The sequence below is a fragment of the Podarcis liolepis genome (genome assembly GCF_965112155.1).
Source record: "Podarcis liolepis genome assembly, chromosome: 7".
Classification (NCBI taxonomy): domain Eukaryota; kingdom Metazoa; phylum Chordata; class Lepidosauria; order Squamata; family Lacertidae; genus Podarcis; species Podarcis liolepis.
In genome coordinates, this window is record NC_139561.1 from 76,184,459 (window position 1) to 76,202,181 (window position 17,723).

The following is a 17,723-nucleotide window of genomic DNA, read 5'->3' on the forward strand; positions in this document are numbered from 1 at the left end:
CTCTGTGAAGAGAGCTTGATTGTTAAACTATTCTGAGAACTGTAGCTCTGTGAGAGAAACATAGCTGTCAACTTTTCCCTTTTCTTGCGAGGAATCCTATTCGGAATAAGGGAATTTCCCTTTAAAAAAGGGGAAAGTTGACAGCTATGGAGAAAAATAGAGGTCTCCTGAGAACTCTCAGCACCCTTAAAAAAAACTACAGCTCCCAGAATTCTTTGGGAGGAAGCAATGACTTTAAAGTGCTATCATGGTGCTTTAAATGTATGGAAGATGGCCTAAGAGCCCTTGCGCCCTATCAGCGAAGATGCACCCATCCATTGGATAGTTAGGTCAGGCCTGCTTGGCCAACAGAAACCCTACTGATGGCTATGGGATGTTCCACGGTAGTCAAGGTAACCAAGAAGCAAACGATGGAACTAGGAGTGGGATTCGACTCTAAAGAGAAGGGTGAGGATTCCAGGTTGTTAGCTTTTCATAAATCGAGTGGAAGCAGGGGTAGATTGCCATTTCTGGCCATGTCAAGAAACCCTGTCAGGAAACCATTGTTTGAAATGGGATCCGCTTAGAGAAAGCAAGTGCCGAAATAGAGGGAAGCCCTCAGACCTACTGACAGAGCTATGGGGTGGAACGAAGTCTTGGCTACAGGGTTCACAGTCTTCACTATCATTTTGCTTGTCTGCGCTGTCATGGATCACCACTGGATCCTAGTCGAGACCAAGATGCAGAATTACTATAGCGGCATTTGGAAAGTCTGTATCAAGCAGGTGTGCTCTGATCTCATTGCCGCTTCACGTAAGTTTCCCAAACCTGTGATTCTAGATTCTTTTTCTCAAGTTCCCAAACCTGTGAACCCAGATTCTTTTTCTCAGGAATTGGTCATTCAGAGGTTCACCTATAAGGAAGGATATAAAAAGCCACCTTTTCCCCATCCTACCTTGTGCTATTTTTTTTAGGAAAAGAGGGGCCAGAGCTCACCACAAACTTCTCCTTTGTTCTCTTAGAATGGCAATGGCGCACAACTGAGAGATATGGCAGCTGAGCTCCTGGGAGTTCTGGCTGGGGAAAAAGCTAAATTGCAAAAGATAAATAATGGCACAGGGGGGATGGATTTCCTAAATGCAGAATTTGGATTTGGGAATGGATGGGAGGGGGGGGCTTGCAATACCTTCCAATGTGGCTCTCTAAGTCTCACAGTCTTGCCCTCAGCACTCTCCTTAGAACACACCTCTCAGTGGCCCTGCTGTGCCTCTCAAGTGTTTTCCACCTGGCAGGAATGTGTCCTTGAACTGTGGCAATACCTCTTGCTTGTTAGGATAGAGAGGGGTGGGTGTTGGTCTTACTGTGTGTGGAAACTGGCCTAACTGCGCAAAGGAGAAACTTAGATAGTTGCTCAGAAGGGAGTGAGCTCTCGGTCTGAAAAAGGGTTCCTTTATAAAAGGTACATTTCCTTGATGGAGAATTTGGGTTTGGGAAGAGACATGGGAGAGTGTGTGTGTGTGTGTGTGTGTGTGTGTGTGAGAGAGAGAGAGAGAGAGAGAGAGAGAGAGAGAGAGAGAAGGCGACCGTGGAAGAGCCTTGCTATTCCCCCACCTCTAATAAGTCTTCCTTTGTTTTCTGTTCTACCATTGCAGCCAATGTCTATGGTGCCCGGACGCTCCTGGTCTTAGCCCTTTTCTGTGGAATTGTTGGGGCCTCATTTATGACATTCACTTACCGCTACAACTCCCCTTTCACAATATACCGCTACCTGGTTGCTGCAATGGGATCTTTGATTGCAGGTATATATATACACACATATAAAGAAGTAGAAGAATGTTGCATTTCAGGGCACATACAGAATGAGCTTACACTAAGTCAGTCCATCTCTAACCTGGTTTTGAGGGTGGGCAGACAGCAGGTTGGAATGCTAAGTCATTTGTGTGGGAATGGGATGGGGGTTATTGTTTTGCTGCTTTGTTTTAATGATTTGCTTGTTTTTATCCTGTATTTTATTCTGTGAACTGCCCTGAGATCTTACGATTAAGGGTGGTATATTATTATTATTAATAATAATAATAATAATAATAATAATAATAATAATAATAATTTGCAGCAGAGCAGCAAGGACTTCTGCCTCCTGGTGGGGGAAATGAAGAGCATGAGATGCGCCAGTGAGGGGGCTTTCTGAACTCTGAGGACCCTCAGCCAGTGCCCAACTCAGCTGACCACTGGCACTAGGCTTGGGGTGCATCAGTAGTCAAGCTGTCTCCCAAAGCAGCTCACCCACTTTCTCTCTCTCTCTTTTAGCTGGGGAACCTCAGATAAACTCCTGGCAAAGCCCAAGTTCCGCAGGGCACAGTTTGGTTTGGTTCAGGGGGCCCAAACCAAAAACTGGCCTAAAACGTAGAAGCCAGATTGTTGCAGTTCTGCTGTCTCTCTTAAAACATTCCAGGGGACCACACACTAAATTCCTCCTTGTGTTTCCCCCCCACCAGCTGCCTTGGTGTTCTTAGCTCTGAGCATTTACACCATCCGTATCTCCACGCACTCCATCAGCAGAACAGGCAATATCACGTACTTGTGGTCTTTTTACATGGCCTGGACCTCTTGCCCTTCCTTCATTTTAAGCGGTGAGTCAGGAGGGAGAAGATATTCTGTCCAGTTTGCATTTAAGGATGACTCTTGTCAGATCTGAAGTTTCTGATACACAGAAGCGTCCTTTGAAATTTGCACATCCGAATTTTGCGACGCAGTTCTTCAGCCAAACAAAGTTGATCAAATAAATGCATATATATTTGGGGAAAGTGTGTATTGAAATGGATATATTAGTGAAAACGATACATTAAAAAGGCATTGTATTAGGAGAAAATGCTTGCAAACAACAACAGCACCATGTTATCTGCATACAAAATGTGTTCATTAAGATGAATTTGCCCTATAATATCGAAGAATTTGCATTAGGATTTTTATTCTATTTTTTACTGCAAATTGCTGCAGAAATGTGGATACCTGAATGTCACATTGGAAAAAATGAGAAACTGAGAAGAAACCAAAGTTGACTGATACTTCCATCCCTAGTGGTGAGGGAAGAGGATAATGTTATAGGCTGCTTGTTGTGTGGTATGTTGGGGAGGAATAATAGGAAATGGGCTGCTCTGAGTGAACACCTGAGTGCTGGGAAGGAGTTGCCATGCAAGTTTCTGTACACAACACAAGCTATGCATCCAGCTCCTGTGTCTCATGGAACTGCTGTCTTGGCTGTTCCAGCCTCATGAAAAGGCCTGGCAGCAAGGTGGCCATTTTGGGGTGGCACCAGTTCATTCCTATTATCCTAATGTGTGTCAGGCACATGGATGTCTTTATCCCAAATGGGTATCGTTTACCTTTTATGGTTGGTGTCACATCACATTATCATTCATCAGCCGGACAAAAAATGGTTCCTACTGAGAATTTATGCAATTGCATTCAGGGCCGCTGCCATTTTCACTTTTGGACTTTGAGACACCTGTATCTGCACATTACTCTGTATTTTGCTACCTGTTAATGCTAATTTTGCATTTTTATGCTTGTTGGTGCTAAGGCCATGGTTTTCATGCATCTACTTCTTTTTGTAATATGGATGTATATGTTGGGATACTGCCAGAGAGATATAGTCCATCATGGCCCCAAGCCGGCTGCCGGACGATCGTCGATCCCTGTAGTCACGCAGCTGCTAGCGACACGAGTTTCCTGGAAATACCTTGCCACATTCCAGGGCTCGTGCACACTCTTTATCAGCAGATAATGCACACAGCAGAAGATGCACAGCAGGAGAGCATATTTACAGACTTTATTTAGCGTTGATCAGAACAAAGAAAACATGACCGTTCTGAGTCAGTGTCTCCGACCGACTGAGAAACGAAAGCAATAGCAAAACATAAACATCCTGTGAACAGGAAATACGCAGGCTGTGACACAAACTTCCTGCTCCCTTTTAAGGTGGAACGGAAATATCCTAACAGTATATTTCTTAGAGTCAAGGTCATTCAGTTCCTGCTTCATCCCCCTTTGCTTTGTCTTTTTCAATGAATGTGTTTCCCCTCCCTTCTCTTTGTGTTGCCTTTGACTTGGACTGTATCCTGAGCCGGCCTCCCCATGAAACAGACTGGAGTCAGGACTTGAAGGACTCATATATGCCTTGATGAGTTGCATTTCCCACCTCTGCACACTAGACGGCACAAGATCTCCTTCCCTGTCTGCACCAGTTCCAGTTCAGACTGTCTGCACATTGAGCATGAAGGGGCTTAAGGGGACTTCTCGGTGCATTCAGCTAGAACATGCTTAGAAGCCTCCCTGCCATCAGAAACCCTGATCTTAAAGCCAAGCATACTTTGGCCACATCCACAACATACATGCAAAACATGCTTCAATCACTTTCACAGTGATAGCTCCACTCGCTAAGTATCTTTGGGGACTGTAGTTTACTTAAAGTACATAAAATGTGCTCTGGAAGAAATGGTGTTAGAGTTCTCATATGTATATATATATACACAGCCTGCGTGGCTCATGGTGCTGGTAATCTCAAGGTTGTGGGTTCGATTCCCGTATGGGACAACTGCATATTCCTGCAATGCAGGGGGTTGAACAAGGTGAGCCTCAGTGTTCCTTCCAACTCTATGATTCTATGATATAGCCTAGAGAGGAAGTTGCAAAAGTGTGAGGTCACCACTGAAACTATATTAGCGTTTCAGCTTTCCCCAAGGTCCGGGGGTAGGGGGAATCCGAAATTCTTTTCTTTAATCTGGATTCCACCCTGTCAAGTTCCTATCCAGGAACTGTGCTGGAAATGCAGAATGTCAAAGTCTGGGGAAGAATTCATTTGAGCCAGATTCATTCTCAGGATTACCAAGTGTCAATCCTCCTCAGTGATTTTTGCACCTTATGCTGGCGCCATCATCTTTTTTTGCTTGAATATGTTTTAGGTCTCCTTCCACATCAACGGCAAGCCATTGAATAGATCCCTGAAACAAGGGATCAAGGAATAAGAAAATAAATTCTAAATGAAATATCTAAATGAAATAATGTGCACTTTGTGCTGCTCCCGCCACTTCCCTTCCCCACCCCCACCCCCTCTGTAGGTTTGTTCAGCCTGATGGCACACCAACGTTTGCTGGTGCACGGATCCAGTTTCTCAGATGGAGAAATCACTTCGAGCTCCTCAGAAAGTACCTCGAGCTCATCGAGCTATTTGGAGGATTCAGAAGGGGAAAGAAAGATGTCTGTATCAGCAAGGCGGTCCCATCATAAATAATGGAGGGGGCGCTTGTCTGTGTTGTGTTTGTCGGGGGCATATGGGTCCCAAGCAATCCTTTCAGAAATTGTCAGTGCATGTACGGGAGATGGGGGTGGGGGTGGGGGGAGAGAGGAGATGCCTCCTTGGATGTAAACAAAGATTTGTAAATTGTATGCTGCCTTGTTGGGGTGGGGGTGGGGGGGATGAAAGTGTGGTTTATAAATTCTTAAATAAATGAATAGTGCCACTGTCTGGTCTTCAGTCTGTTTGTTTGTTTGTTTGTTTGTTTGTTTGTTTGGATAGTGGATATGTTGCTTATATTAAAGCAAGGCAACGTAGGTTAAAACAAACAGCAAATACAAAAAACATTGCAAAAACACGCACCACAGATGCGTTGACAGTTGAATGAAGCATCCTTTGGGGAATCAAAATTCAAATTGCATCTAAAAATCAAGAACAGGTATAAGGGGGAAACAATCATCGCAAATAACTAAACCTCTGTAAACACCACAAAGTAAAATGCTACAAATCGTGGTTTTATATTCTAAACTGCCTTGTGACCCTTGGATGAAGCACAGTATAAAAATTGTAATTATGATGATGTTAAAAAATGAAATAAAACTAAAAACTATGAGTACATTTTACTCAAAGTAGGCCCACTCTGAAATTAATGGACCTTAGCTAGTCCTGGCCATTAATTTCAATGGGGCTACTCTGAACAGGAATAACATTGGATACAACCGGTAAGATATGATTGACCGTTGGGCCAAAAAAGACAGGAATCAGCTTAGTCTTCTCAGTCACTGCCCCTGCCCCTATTATATTATTACCGTATTTTTCGCTCTATAAGATGCACCAGATCACAAGACGCACCTAGTCTTTGGAGGAGGAAAACAAGGGGGGGAAATTATGAATCTCAGAAGCCAGAACAGCAAGAGGGATCGCTGCGCAGCTGTTCTGGCTTCTGGGATAGCTGCGCAGCCTGCATTCACTCCATAAGACGCACACACATTTCCCCTTACTTTTTAGGAGGGAAAAGGTGAGTTTTATAGAGCAAAAAAAAATGGTAATTATCATTATCATTGCCACCATCAATCATCACCAATAACGCCAGCATTACATTTAAGACCTGCCCTTCACTGATAGGGGCCAGGGCAGGTTAATAGAGATTTAAAATTCAAGATCAAAAACAGTTTAAACAAATCACCACCACAGTAAATAAATCAACCCTGCGCCAGGCCACTTCCTACCCCCTCAACCCAAGGATATGAAAGAAGTCAAGATTCCACGGCAGTTGAGACCAGCTAGAAGTATCTGCAGGAGCCTTAACTGCTGCACAGAGACTCTAGGAACCACTGTCACCACAAGTTCTCAGTGGTCCTCAGTAGCTGTTTCTTCCCCCTAGCGAAGATGCCCCCTGCCAATGCCTGCCAGTGGCTCCGAGTGAGCTTGCCCTATCGAGCCACCACAGCCGCCTCTACTTGCATCAGTTTCCTCCTCCTCTCCATCTCCCTGCTTAGCCCCTCCTGGATGGAAATCATTGCCCCGGACACGAACGGGCCTCCTAACCCCGTGGCCAACAAACTCTGCAACAACGTGGCCTGCACCCAACTGAGCAGGAGCAGCGGTAAGGAGGTGCGCTGGTGCCCGCTCATCTCAGTCCTACACCTTCCGGCACTCCGCCCCAAACACAAGCAACCATCTCCTCTTGCCCCACGGCTGCATAACTCCAGTCCTGGGGGATCTGCCCTTCAGGAGATGTTTAAGTCAGTTTTTGGATCTCCAGCGAGATCCCATGCCAACATGTACTGATGTGTAAGCCCAAATGAAGCAAGGTGTTATGAAATGTTCATTTCATTATTTCCTGAGGAGATAAACAATTTGCTTCGAATCCCCGAGACGGGGTGAGCTCCTGTTGCTCGGTCCCTGCTCCTGCCAACCTAGCAGTTCAAAAGCATGTCAAAGTACAAGTAGATAAATAGGTACCGCTCCGGTGGGAAGGTAAACGCCATTTCCGTGTGCTGCTCTGGTTCGCCAGAAGCGGCTTAGTCGTGCTGGCCACATGACCCGGAAGCTGTATGCCGGCTCCCTCAGCCAATAAAGCGAGATGAGCGCCGCAACCCTAGACTCAGTCACGACAGGACCTAATGGTCAGGGGTCCTTTTTATTGTTGCATGCAACCCCAATCTCTAAGCAGTGCAAGATTCCAGGGCCCAGAGTTTGTGTTTCCTTTGGAATGAAGGACAGCAGAGACTGTGGTATTTTTATGATGTATGGTTTGTTTGCACATATATGCAACCTGAGCCTACGGTTCACAGAATTAAGAACCCAAGAGAGCTTGCTTCTCCCATAGCTACAGCCTTGGATTCAAACAAACATTGTTTGCGCGCGCTCTCTCTGTTTTGCTTCTAGCTCACACCACTCTACTTCCCCTTCACAGCCCTGGCTTTATCCTCCTAACTACCCAGAGTTGAGGGAGGGTGGAGCTCCACCCAATTACCATCGCCCACAGAGCTGCTTCCTTTGTTCCCACTTTAATGGCCCATCACCCAAGCAATCGCCTTAACAGGACACTAACCTGACTGTCCCAAGAATTAGAAGGCTTGATTAACTTTTAACACTTATTTGATCCAGGGATTAGGAGGGGTGTCTGCAAACAGCCTAACACTGTCCCTACAAACTCATAACTATATATATATATATATATATATATATATATATATATATATATACTTATCTATCATCTCCATATCATGATCTGAAGCAATTTGATATAGAGCAGAGATTTGCTGATTATTTTTAACTGTCGGGTGATTGAATTTTTTAAAACTGTTTAAAAGTGCCTTTACAGAATGCCAAAATCCAGACAGTATAGAGAGATTTGGTCTCAGGGTCATGATAAGGCACCTCCAAAAGTTCAGCCCCTGAACATGGCAGTGATTTAGCCAGCCTATAGGGAGCAAGACCCTCTTAAGGTATCTTGGTCCGAAATTATTTAGGGCTTTGAACTCTAGTCCTCAAACGTTGAAGCTGGACTGGGGACAGACGGCTGGTGCAGATGCTATGGCACTGTTGTTGCAAGCTGTCGGAAAGTTACTGATAATGATGATTTGTACTAGTGTCTACAACCGTCAGCGCCTCCTGAGAACTAGAGCTGTCAAGAGTGATGTTTAGAAGGGGAAACCACATCCCATTTGCTGCCTCCTGAGAGCTGAGCTGTTGAGCAGCTTTAAGAAAGAAACACTCCTACCCTCTGGAACAGACGTCAGGTGCATTGTTATTTAAAGCAAGTAGGGATATTCACAACTGATGATGCATCTATTTGCTCGGGGTTTTTTCCCTAATCCTCCCCTCCCACCCACCTCAACCGTGACCTTTTCTTCCAATAAGCCTGGGGCAGCGTGTGCAATTTTCTCCTCCTTCGCCCATTTTCATCCTCACATAACTCTGCAAAGTAGATTAGGGTGAGAAATAGCGACCCCAACACCCAGTAAGAGATCCATCTTCACCCAGTAAGAGATACATCTTCTGTTTAGGGATTGATGGATATTGGAATTATGTATGCAGATCAGGAAGGGAGAACCCCAATTCTCTCTGTCCAGGCCTGGCAACGATCTCCATGCAATGTGCCCAAAGTGTTTTTGTTTTATTTTGCCTAGTGAACTCATGCCTCTAGTTAAGGGTTTCCCAAACTTGGGTCCCCAGCTGCTTTTGGACTACAATTCCCATCATCCCTGACCACTGGTCCTGCTAACTAGGAATGATGGGCATTGTAGTCCAAACGCAGCTGGAGACCCAAGTTTGGGAAACCCTATTCTAGCTTCTCTAGATGGAGGACAGAGTGATGCTGCTGGTCAGTGTTGACAGAACTAATTTAGACAAACCAATGGTCCTTCTTGATTCCTATGTTCCATGCCCCAGTAATAAACATTCTATACAGGACATTCTATACAAAGATCTCAAAATAGCTGTCTTATTACAAAAGAATTTCAGAAATAGACTGGAAAGAGAAGCTGCTGAATTGCAACTTATTACCAAACTTAAAACCATGGAGAGACCTGGTCTGAATAGAGACATTGGATTCTTATCTCATTATACATGATAAAGCTATTTTTAGCCATCTCACCCCTTGCTTTTTCCTGTAAGACCAATTGCAGTCGTTAACAGTCATCAACAGGTTTACCACACCTATCAGCCAATCACCCATTCCCACCACCCTTCTGAGTAATACCCCTCCCCACCCTCTCACTATATATATAAAGGTCTGGTGACTTCTGTTTCAGTGTATCTGAAGTAGTGTGCATGCACATGAAAGCTCATACCAATAAAAAACTTAGTTTGTCTCTAAGATGCTACTGGAAGGATTTTTAAAAAAAATTGTTTCGACTACGGCAGACCAACATGGCTACCTACCTGTAACTTGTCTGGACATGTTTGCTAAGGTTAAACTAATGTAACCCCTGTCTACCCCTCCCCTTTGGTGACACGTCAGTGATGTAAAGATGATATGTTACAGATAGGTAGCCGTGTTGGTCTGCCATAGTCAAAATAAAAAAGTTCCTTCCAGTAGCACCTTAAAGACCAACTATGCACACTTCTTCAGATACACAGTGTACTAACTTAGTTGGTCTTTAAGGTGCTACTGGAAGGAACTTTTTTATTTTGTAAAGATGATATATCAATGATGCTGTGTGAACTGTATTCTGGGATGTGGTGTGAAGTTTTAAAAGTCAATGTCGCTCCATGCTCTGGGTTCACTCGCTGCTGTTGAACCTGTTGCGCAACAATACAGGTTCTAGGTCTACTTACTGCTGTTTTGCTGCAAATTGCTTGGCTGGAATTTCCTTCTTTTACTGACCACATGGACCCGCGGAGGACTGGTACCCCAACGAGCTGGGCTGTCTCAACCCAGAATTTTCCTTAAGAAGTATAACTTTTAAAACTCACTTGTAATAAGATGAAGGAGGTTTTAAAATTAAGTACCGTAGTTTTCGCTCAATTACACACATTTTTTTCCCTCCTAGAAAGTAAAGGGAAATGTCTGTGCGTGTTACGGAGCGAATGCTTCCCTCCTCCGTGGTTTCCAGCAGGAGAAGAGCCGCTGAATGGGGAGGAGAAAGGGACAGAGTGCCTGCTTCTTTAAAGGAGCAAAGCGGGAGGGGAGGGGAGCCGCTTACACGAGTGTAAGCGGCTCCTGTCCGGTTGGCTCCTTTAAAGCAAGCAGGCCCTCTGTATCTCTCTCGTCCCACTTTGCTGGAAATAACAGGAAAGATTTTCAGCTCGCTAAGGGCGGGGGGGAGGGGGGAGGGAGAGAAGCAGAACCTGCTTGCTTTAAAGAGAGCCAGTGTGGTGTAGTGGTTAAGAGCGGTAGATTCATAATCTGGGGAACCGGGTTCGCGTCTCCGCTCCTCCACATGCAGCTGCTGGGTGACCTTGGGCCAGTCACACTTCTTTGAAGTCTCTCAGCCCCACTCACCTCACAGAGTGTTTGTTGTGGGGGAGGAAGGGAAAGGAGAATGTTAGCCGCTTTGAGACTCCTTAAGGTAGTGATAAAGCGGGATATCAAATCCAAACTCTTCTTCTTCTCTTCTTCTTCTTAAAGGAGCCTACCAGACAGGAGCCGCTTACACGAGTGTAAGCGGCTCCTGTCCGGTAGGCTCCTTTAAAGTAAGCAGGCTCTCTGTCCCTCCTGCAAAGTTTTTCAGCTCGCTAAGGGGGGGGGGGGGGAGGAAGAGAAGCAGAGCGTGCTCCACGTGTGCTCCTTGTCCCATGAGTGCTTTTCCTTCCCTCCCCACTTAAAACGTGGTTACAAAGCACAGATCCACATGGATCATCAGGATTTTTGCACTGGGTCACCCCAAGTTCACCATCAGATCACATAGCATATCCATGGCTACAGCCTGCACCAACACACACACACACTGTTTCATGGGGCTGCAATGGTGCAAAAACGTGGTTACAAAGCATGGATCCACATGGATCCTCAGGATTTTTGCATTGGGCTACCCCAAACTCACCGTCAGATCACGTCTGTGGCCACAGCATGAACCACAAAAATCATACATCCACTGTTTTGTGTAGAATATTTTTTTTCTTCTTTTCCTCCTCTAAAAACTACATGTGTGTTATGGTCGGGCGCGTGTTATCGAGCGAAAAATACGGTATACTGTTAAGTATACAGTAGTACCTTGGGTTACAGACGCTTCAGGTTACAGACTCCGCTAACCCAGAAATAGTACCTTGGGTTAAGAACTTAGCTTCAGGATGAGAACAGAAATTGTGCAGAGGTGGCGCGGCGGCAGCGGGAGGCCCCATTAGCTAAAGTGGTACCTCAGGTTAAGAACAGTTTCAGGTTAAGAACGGACCTCCGGAATGAATTAAGTTCTTAACCCAAGGTACTACTGTATAAGGTTTTATGGACATGCATGAACCAGTATATTATAATGGAACCAAGAGGGGGAGTGGAGGGAAGTCGACCAAAAATTATGGTTTAATTTGGTTATTATTATTTCTTCTGCCCCCCCCCCCCGTTTTGTTATTTTTGGAAAATCAAAAAAATGTTTTTTAAAAAAAATAACCATCCAGGGGTTCTTTACCCTTTTCACCCTTTATGAAACCAATGGACTTAAGCCCCCTGTATGCAGGCATTCTCCAGCATTTCAGACAGGACACAAAGCATGAACAATCCGGGGGACTTCCAGGTTGGAGCCTCCGGCAATGGCGGAATTCCTCTGATCGGGAGCAATTTGTCCCATGGGAATTTGGGTCTGTACTGCCACGGCGAAGGCGGAGACCCGTAAAAATCACAGGCGGGAGAAGCCTGTGAACGTGGGATTCGGCGGGCACCTTTTGTGCCTCCCCTACTCGCGGGGAAACCCGGTTTCGGGGATCCGGGGCGATGTGGGGTGAGCGGCGCGGTGCTTCAAATCGTCTGCTTCTTCCACGGAGCGAAGCCGCATAGCTGTTGTCGGAGAGCACTGACTTTTTCCTGTGGACAATTTGACTCCAAAGTAATTACCCGTGAGTAGAGCTGAATTGGGAAGAATTGGATTTTTAAACGTTTAATCTGGCATCGAAATGGGGAGGTTCAATACAGGAAGTACGCCTCCCCCTTTTGTAGATAAACTGAAGCAAGGAGGCTGCAAGCTAAAGTCTTGGGAAGCCTTTTGTAAAAGACTAAATTTCCATCGGTAAAGAACTAAACCACCCCTTTTTGGAGACAGGAGAAGAGGGGGTGAAGTGGTGGACTGAATATGCCTGTAGGAGAGAGTTAAGAGAGTTAAAATACTGCCGCTCTGACCCTGGAAACGGGCTGCTAGCAGGATTGATGTTTTTGGAACGTCCATTGACAGTGTTTAGAATGTTCATTGACAGGTAGCTAAACAAGAGAATACATTGTTTCTACTGTCTCCGGTTGTTTTCAAAAAAAGGAGGAAAGTAACTGAAAATTGAAACTAACTTTGGATTATTGAAACTGTGTTTAAAAGAGGACATACTGACCAATACAAATAGAAACTGTTTTCCCCTAGTGGAAGCTTTTGAAACTGGTTACTTTACAGGAGCTGGGCTAGGGGAATTTCCAGCTGCAAGATAAAAAATTGTGAGACTTTGGAATTGACCTTGAATCTCTTAAGTGTTATGGCAAATGGAAAGGAAAAAACAGATGGGATGTCGACAGAAGAGGCCTTAGTGGTTGCATTATTGAAAATAAACGATTCGCTGGAACAACTTCACAAGAAAACAGACGTGATAAATGTGGAAATGGATGCTGCAAATATTGAAATTGACTTAATTGTAGAACGTTTAAATAACTTGGGACAAAAGATGAATACCAATTCAGAAACCACCCAGAAATTGACACAGGAATCTACTCTGATACGGCAAACTGCAGATGAAGTCAGGGAAAAAACCCTTGCTGCTGAATCTAAAGCAATACAACTGGAGAGGAGAGTCCCATCCGTACAAAGACAATCTGATGATCATAAGCTGACATTCGTTATGATTGAACTTAAAGAAGAACAGATGAATTTGAGGACCAGAGCCCTATCTGAACTGGAAAAGGAAAGCTTGACAGAGTTTCAGGAGGCGACAGGACTAACACTGGTTGAGAAAGAGAGGTATTTGGGGGTTAGTATGACCGCCGAAAATGTGAATCTGTTTAAGGATAACTGTGAAGGATGTTGGATTGAAGAGAAGGGGGATTTGGAAATATGGACAAATCAGAAGTTGTTACTGTTGGGCCGAGTTACTGTGGTGGGGATGAGGGCTGCTGTGTTGCTGGGGATGTTGCTTTTGTTTCAAACATTGCAAGCTTTGGATGGGATGGATTGTTTCAGGAGGTGGCAGAGGGATGTTTCTAGAGTTGTTTGGCAGGGCAGGAAGTCTCGAGTAAAACTTAAGATATTGATGGATGCCAAAGAAGGAGGTGGACCTGCCCTGCCAGACCTCTAAATTTCATTGTGAACCATCTGCTTTTTGCTGGTTGAGAGAATGGCTGCTTCTTGAAAGCACTGAAGTGTTGGATAATGGCAGACGAAGTTGATGGACTATATGGAATTGGCGGAAATGACTGGCAAGATCCGAGACCAGGGAGAAGAGTCGGTGGAAGAAGATTGGAAAAAGTTTAAAGATTATTTATACAAATATAGTAAAATTAAGGAATGTTAGAAAAATGTTGGAATGAAGTTATATGGCTTTAGTAGAAATGTTATAAGGAATTAAGTATAAATAGATTAATAGAAAATTAAAGGAAAAATAAGGCAAGAATGTGTTAAGATAATTATAGGATAGAAAACAGAGTAAGATGGAAAGGAATTGCTGAAACAATTAATAGAAGTGGAATACAAAAAGGGAGGTGTGAGGAGGTCGCTGGAAATAAGTGAATGAAATATAAGATATTGAAAATGTTTGAGGTGTTTTTAAATTGTTTTTGTTGGTTTTTGCTTTGTTTTGTTAGTCCATGTAGCGTTTTTGTATTGTATTTGTATTGTTTTTTCTTTTTTCTTTTTTTGTTTGTAGTGTTGTGTTGAAAATGTTGAAAAAGTAATAAATATCATTTAAAAAAAAACAAAAAAACAAAGCATGAACAATCCGTATTAATCTTTCTCTTCCTGGCAGGTCTCATGAGAGTTTCGAGAATCCTCCTGGCATTTGCTACGGTCACTGGCTTTGTGGCAGCCATCTCCCTCCTCATCTCCTGCCAATGCCTGAGGCGTTGTGGGGGACCTTCCAACATGCTGGTGTCCTCAGCAGCAAGCTTCACCACAGGTAAGAAAGAGGACTCCCCCTAGTTTCGGAAGGGCTCAGTGGGACAACAAATGCTCACATGCAAAAGGTCTCAGGTTTAAGGCTTCATGGGTCAAAACTAGCACTTTGAATTGGGCCCAGAAACTAACCGGCAGCCAGTTCAGTCGGCCCAGATTTGGTGTAATATGCTCACCCCACTGAGCAGCTTGGCCATCGAATTCTGCACCAGCATTCAATCCCCAGCATCTGCTGGTTGGCTGGGGAAATCCTCTGTCTGGAGCCTTACAGGGCAGCTGCCAGTCAGTGTAGACAAAACTAAGCTTGTGTTGCCTGTGGCTTCATGGTAGAGGAATTTGTTTTGCATGCAGAAGGTCCCTGGTTCAATCTCTAGGGGGGCCTGGGAGGGAACCCAAGAGAGCCTCTGCCAGTCAGTGTAGAGACCATTGGTAGGCAAACTAAGGCCCGGGGGCCAGATCTGGCCCAATCGCCTTCTCAATCCAGCCCGCGGGCAGTCTGGGAATCAGCGTGTTTTTACATGAGTAGAATGTGTCCTTTAATTTAAAATGCATCTCTGGGTTATTTGTGGGGCATAGGAATTCGTTCATTTCCCCCCCTTCAAAATACAGTGGACGCTGGGGTTGCGAACGTGATCCGTGCGGGATGCGCGTTCACAACCCACAGTGTTCGCAACCACAGTGTTCGCAACCCACTTCTGTGCTTCTGCGCACGCGCAGGTTGCGATTCGGCGCTTCTGTGCATGTGCAAAGCGCAATTACTGCTTCTGCGCATGCGCGACTGCCAAAACCCAGAAGTAACCTGTTCTGGTACTTCCGGGTTTCGACAGTCCGCAACCCAAAAAAACGCAACCTGAAGCGGATGCAACATGAGGTATAGTCTGGCCCCCCACAAGGTCTGAGGGACAGTGGACTGGCCCCCTGCTGAAAGTTTGCTGACCCCTGGTGTAGACGGTACTAAACCAGATTGTCCAATGGTTTGGCTCAGTATATGACAGCTTCCTGCCTTCCGGTGCATTCACAAGGCTTATTTTGCAGGCTTAAAGCCTCCATTCAACAGGTTCATGAAAAAACCTGGATCAAATGGATCCCCCATCCCTACTCAGGTGTCATCTCTAACTCACTTTTACTCCTTGTTAGGCATCTTCGGCTTTGTCACAATGGCCTCATACACAGTTGACATGACCCAGAAAGATTTGAGCTCTGTCGGCCACCTTCACTTCACCTGGAGTTTCTGCCTCGCCTGGCTGGTGTTCACCCTCTATGTCATGAATGGTGAGCTTTGTTAAGCCACAGTTTCTTAGGGCATCCCTACTGGGAAACTGTGGTTCAAGTACTGCTAACAGGCCAGGATGCTATATTAAGCCATCACTTATTAGGACAGCAAAGTGGAAGGTGGATCGGAGCCATAGGGCACAGTCCACCAGGACGTTCTCTCATGTAAGCCCTATGGCAGGGATGGTCAGTCACCTTAGCCCTGTGACCTTCTTGGGAGTTTTGAATGAGTGCCGAGGCACTACCCCCTCTGGTCAATTCTCTCCCTTCTCCTACAGGTCAGCCGCCCCCCCTGGGGGACAGAAAGAGAGCTAAAGTTTAGGTTTCCCAGGGTATGAGGGTCAAAGTCAGATCCAGTGGAATTAATCAGAGCCTTGCCTTGAACAGGACATAGAGCTGAAAGAAGGAAGTTGGGAAGAGCGCCACTCTACCAACTCCTTCCTTCTACTCTATGAACTTTTTGAGAACGAAAAAGCTAACCATCCTCACCATCTCATAACCAAGGAGGCTTCATGGACAGCAGGGGAAAATCACAGGGGCATCGCTGTGCCCATGGGCACCACATTGGTGACCCCTGCCCTGTTGAAATGAACAGGAACCACACAGGCCATTTTGCAGAGCTCATGTTCTTTCCAGTTTGGCTTATGCAGGAGAGCTTCCTTGATCCCCATAATTTAACAGCTCTCAGTGTGTTCCCCATTTAAAACCTGGGGACCAAAATGCTTTCAGTGAGGCTTGCATTATTACTGTTATGCACTGCGAGGAGTTGGGTGAGTAATTGGGAAGTGCCTGTTACGCTGAGCTCCTAGGAGGAAGGGTGGGACAAAACGGCAACCAATCAATTCAGTTCAACTTAAAAAAAACAACAAAAAACAGAAAAGGAACATGGTCCTTCTTTTCTCCCCGCAGGTTTCTTTAGCTTGATGACACATTTGCTGACCACACAATCCGGCAGCGAACAACATTTCAACACAATCCTCTTGGAAGGCAGCATGCAGCAACCTGAGGCTGGGGACCACACAGCTATGGGGCTGTCAGTTCTCCAAGGTCAGGGCCTGGCTGCTCCACCTGCAAGAAGCCCCCTCCCAAGCCCACCCCTCTGTCTTAATTCCACCATAATCTAAACTCTTCAACCTGATAGTTTCTCATTTCCCTCCCATGCTATTTTTTATTTTATTTTATTTTGAATCCGCATTGCCTATTAAAAAAAATTATCCATCCTACTGCTTTCTCTTGTTGTTGTTTTTTTTAAATATTCCAATGTCTGATTTTTTTAAAAAAAGCCAACACCTAAATCTTGTAATAAAGTTGTTTTGCATTTTCAATGCCTGGTCTGTAACAGTTTCTTCTCTCTTCCCCACCTTCCCCCTCCTTTTAGGTAAGTAAAACCAAAGAGAGCTGTCCATTTCACCAGGAACTTTTAGGGTCCCCTAACAACTCTCAGCACCCTTAACAAACTACAGTTCCCAGGATTCTTTGGGGGAATGCCATGGCTGCTTAAAAGTGGCATGGGGCTGCTTCAAATGTGTAGTGCAGATGGAGCCTTGGAGTGCTTTAAAAATTATAATTCATCGCTCTAAACGGGTTTCCCCCTGACTGTGCTCCCGAGTACGATGCGGTGTTTCTCTGACGTTCTGAAAAAATGGGTGGCATCAGCACAGCATATGGAAAATTGTGATACAGTGGTACCTCGGGTTAAATACTTAATTCGTTCCGGAGGTCTGTTCTTAATCTGAAACTGTTCTTAACCTGAAGCACCACTTTAGCTAATGGGGCCTCCTGCTGCTGCCGCACCGCCGGAGCACGATTGCTCATCCTGAAGCAAACTTCTTAACCTGAAGCACTATTTCTGGGTTAGCAGAGTCTGTAACCTGAAGCGTATGTAACCTGAAGTGTATGTAACCCGAGGTACCACTGTAGATTAAATATTCCAGCAT

At 45.1% G+C, this 17,723-nt stretch overlaps 2 protein-coding genes and 1 long non-coding RNA gene across 3 annotated transcripts; 2 read left to right on the plus strand and 1 right to left on the minus strand.

Annotated features, from left to right (window-relative positions):
• Positions 1–273: 273 nt before the first annotated feature.
• On the plus strand, positions 274–5,362 carry LOC310712420 (uncharacterized protein). The gene is made up of 4 exons (XM_083515465.1): positions 274–792; positions 1,632–1,778; positions 2,475–2,609; positions 5,097–5,362. The coding sequence occupies exons 1-4, from the start codon at positions 618–620 to the stop codon at positions 5,267–5,269; spliced, it is 630 nt and encodes a 209-aa protein (XP_083371591.1). The 5' UTR covers positions 274–617; the 3' UTR covers positions 5,270–5,362.
• LOC310712429 lies at positions 4,035–6,509 on the minus strand. The gene is made up of 3 exons (XR_014528882.1): positions 6,385–6,509; positions 5,636–5,694; positions 4,035–4,979 (listed from the first exon to the last, which is right to left on the minus strand). It is a non-coding gene; the product is annotated as an uncharacterized lncRNA (long non-coding RNA).
• Positions 6,510–6,583: 74 nt separating this feature from the next.
• Positions 6,584–17,009, plus strand: LOC310712419 (uncharacterized protein). The gene is made up of 4 exons (XM_083515464.1): positions 6,584–6,878; positions 14,369–14,518; positions 15,652–15,786; positions 16,696–17,009. Exons 1-4 carry the CDS (start codon positions 6,662–6,664, stop codon positions 16,908–16,910), a joined length of 717 nt encoding a protein of 238 aa, XP_083371590.1. The 5' UTR covers positions 6,584–6,661; the 3' UTR covers positions 16,911–17,009.
• The last annotated feature ends 714 nt before the right edge of the window (positions 17,010–17,723 follow it).

Excerpts from the sequence above, each read along its gene's own strand:
- LOC310712419 (XM_083515464.1), top strand. The coding sequence starts at position 6,662 with ATGCCCCCTGCCAATGCCTGCCAGTGGCTCCGAGTGAGCTTGCCCTAT. Across the intron at positions 6,879-14,368 it reads CCAACTGAGCAGGAGCAGCG|GTCTCATGAGAGTTTCGAGA; the intron begins GTAAGGAGGTGC and ends TCTTCCTGGCAG. Across the intron at positions 14,519-15,651 it reads AGCAGCAAGCTTCACCACAG|GCATCTTCGGCTTTGTCACA; the intron begins GTAAGAAAGAGG and ends ACTCCTTGTTAG.
- LOC310712420 (XM_083515465.1), top strand. The coding sequence starts at position 618 with ATGGGGTGGAACGAAGTCTTGGCTACAGGGTTCACAGTCTTCACTATC. Across the intron at positions 793-1,631 it reads TGATCTCATTGCCGCTTCAC|CCAATGTCTATGGTGCCCGG; the intron begins GTAAGTTTCCCA and ends CTACCATTGCAG. Across the intron at positions 1,779-2,474 it reads AATGGGATCTTTGATTGCAG|CTGCCTTGGTGTTCTTAGCT; the intron begins GTATATATATAC and ends CCCCCCCACCAG.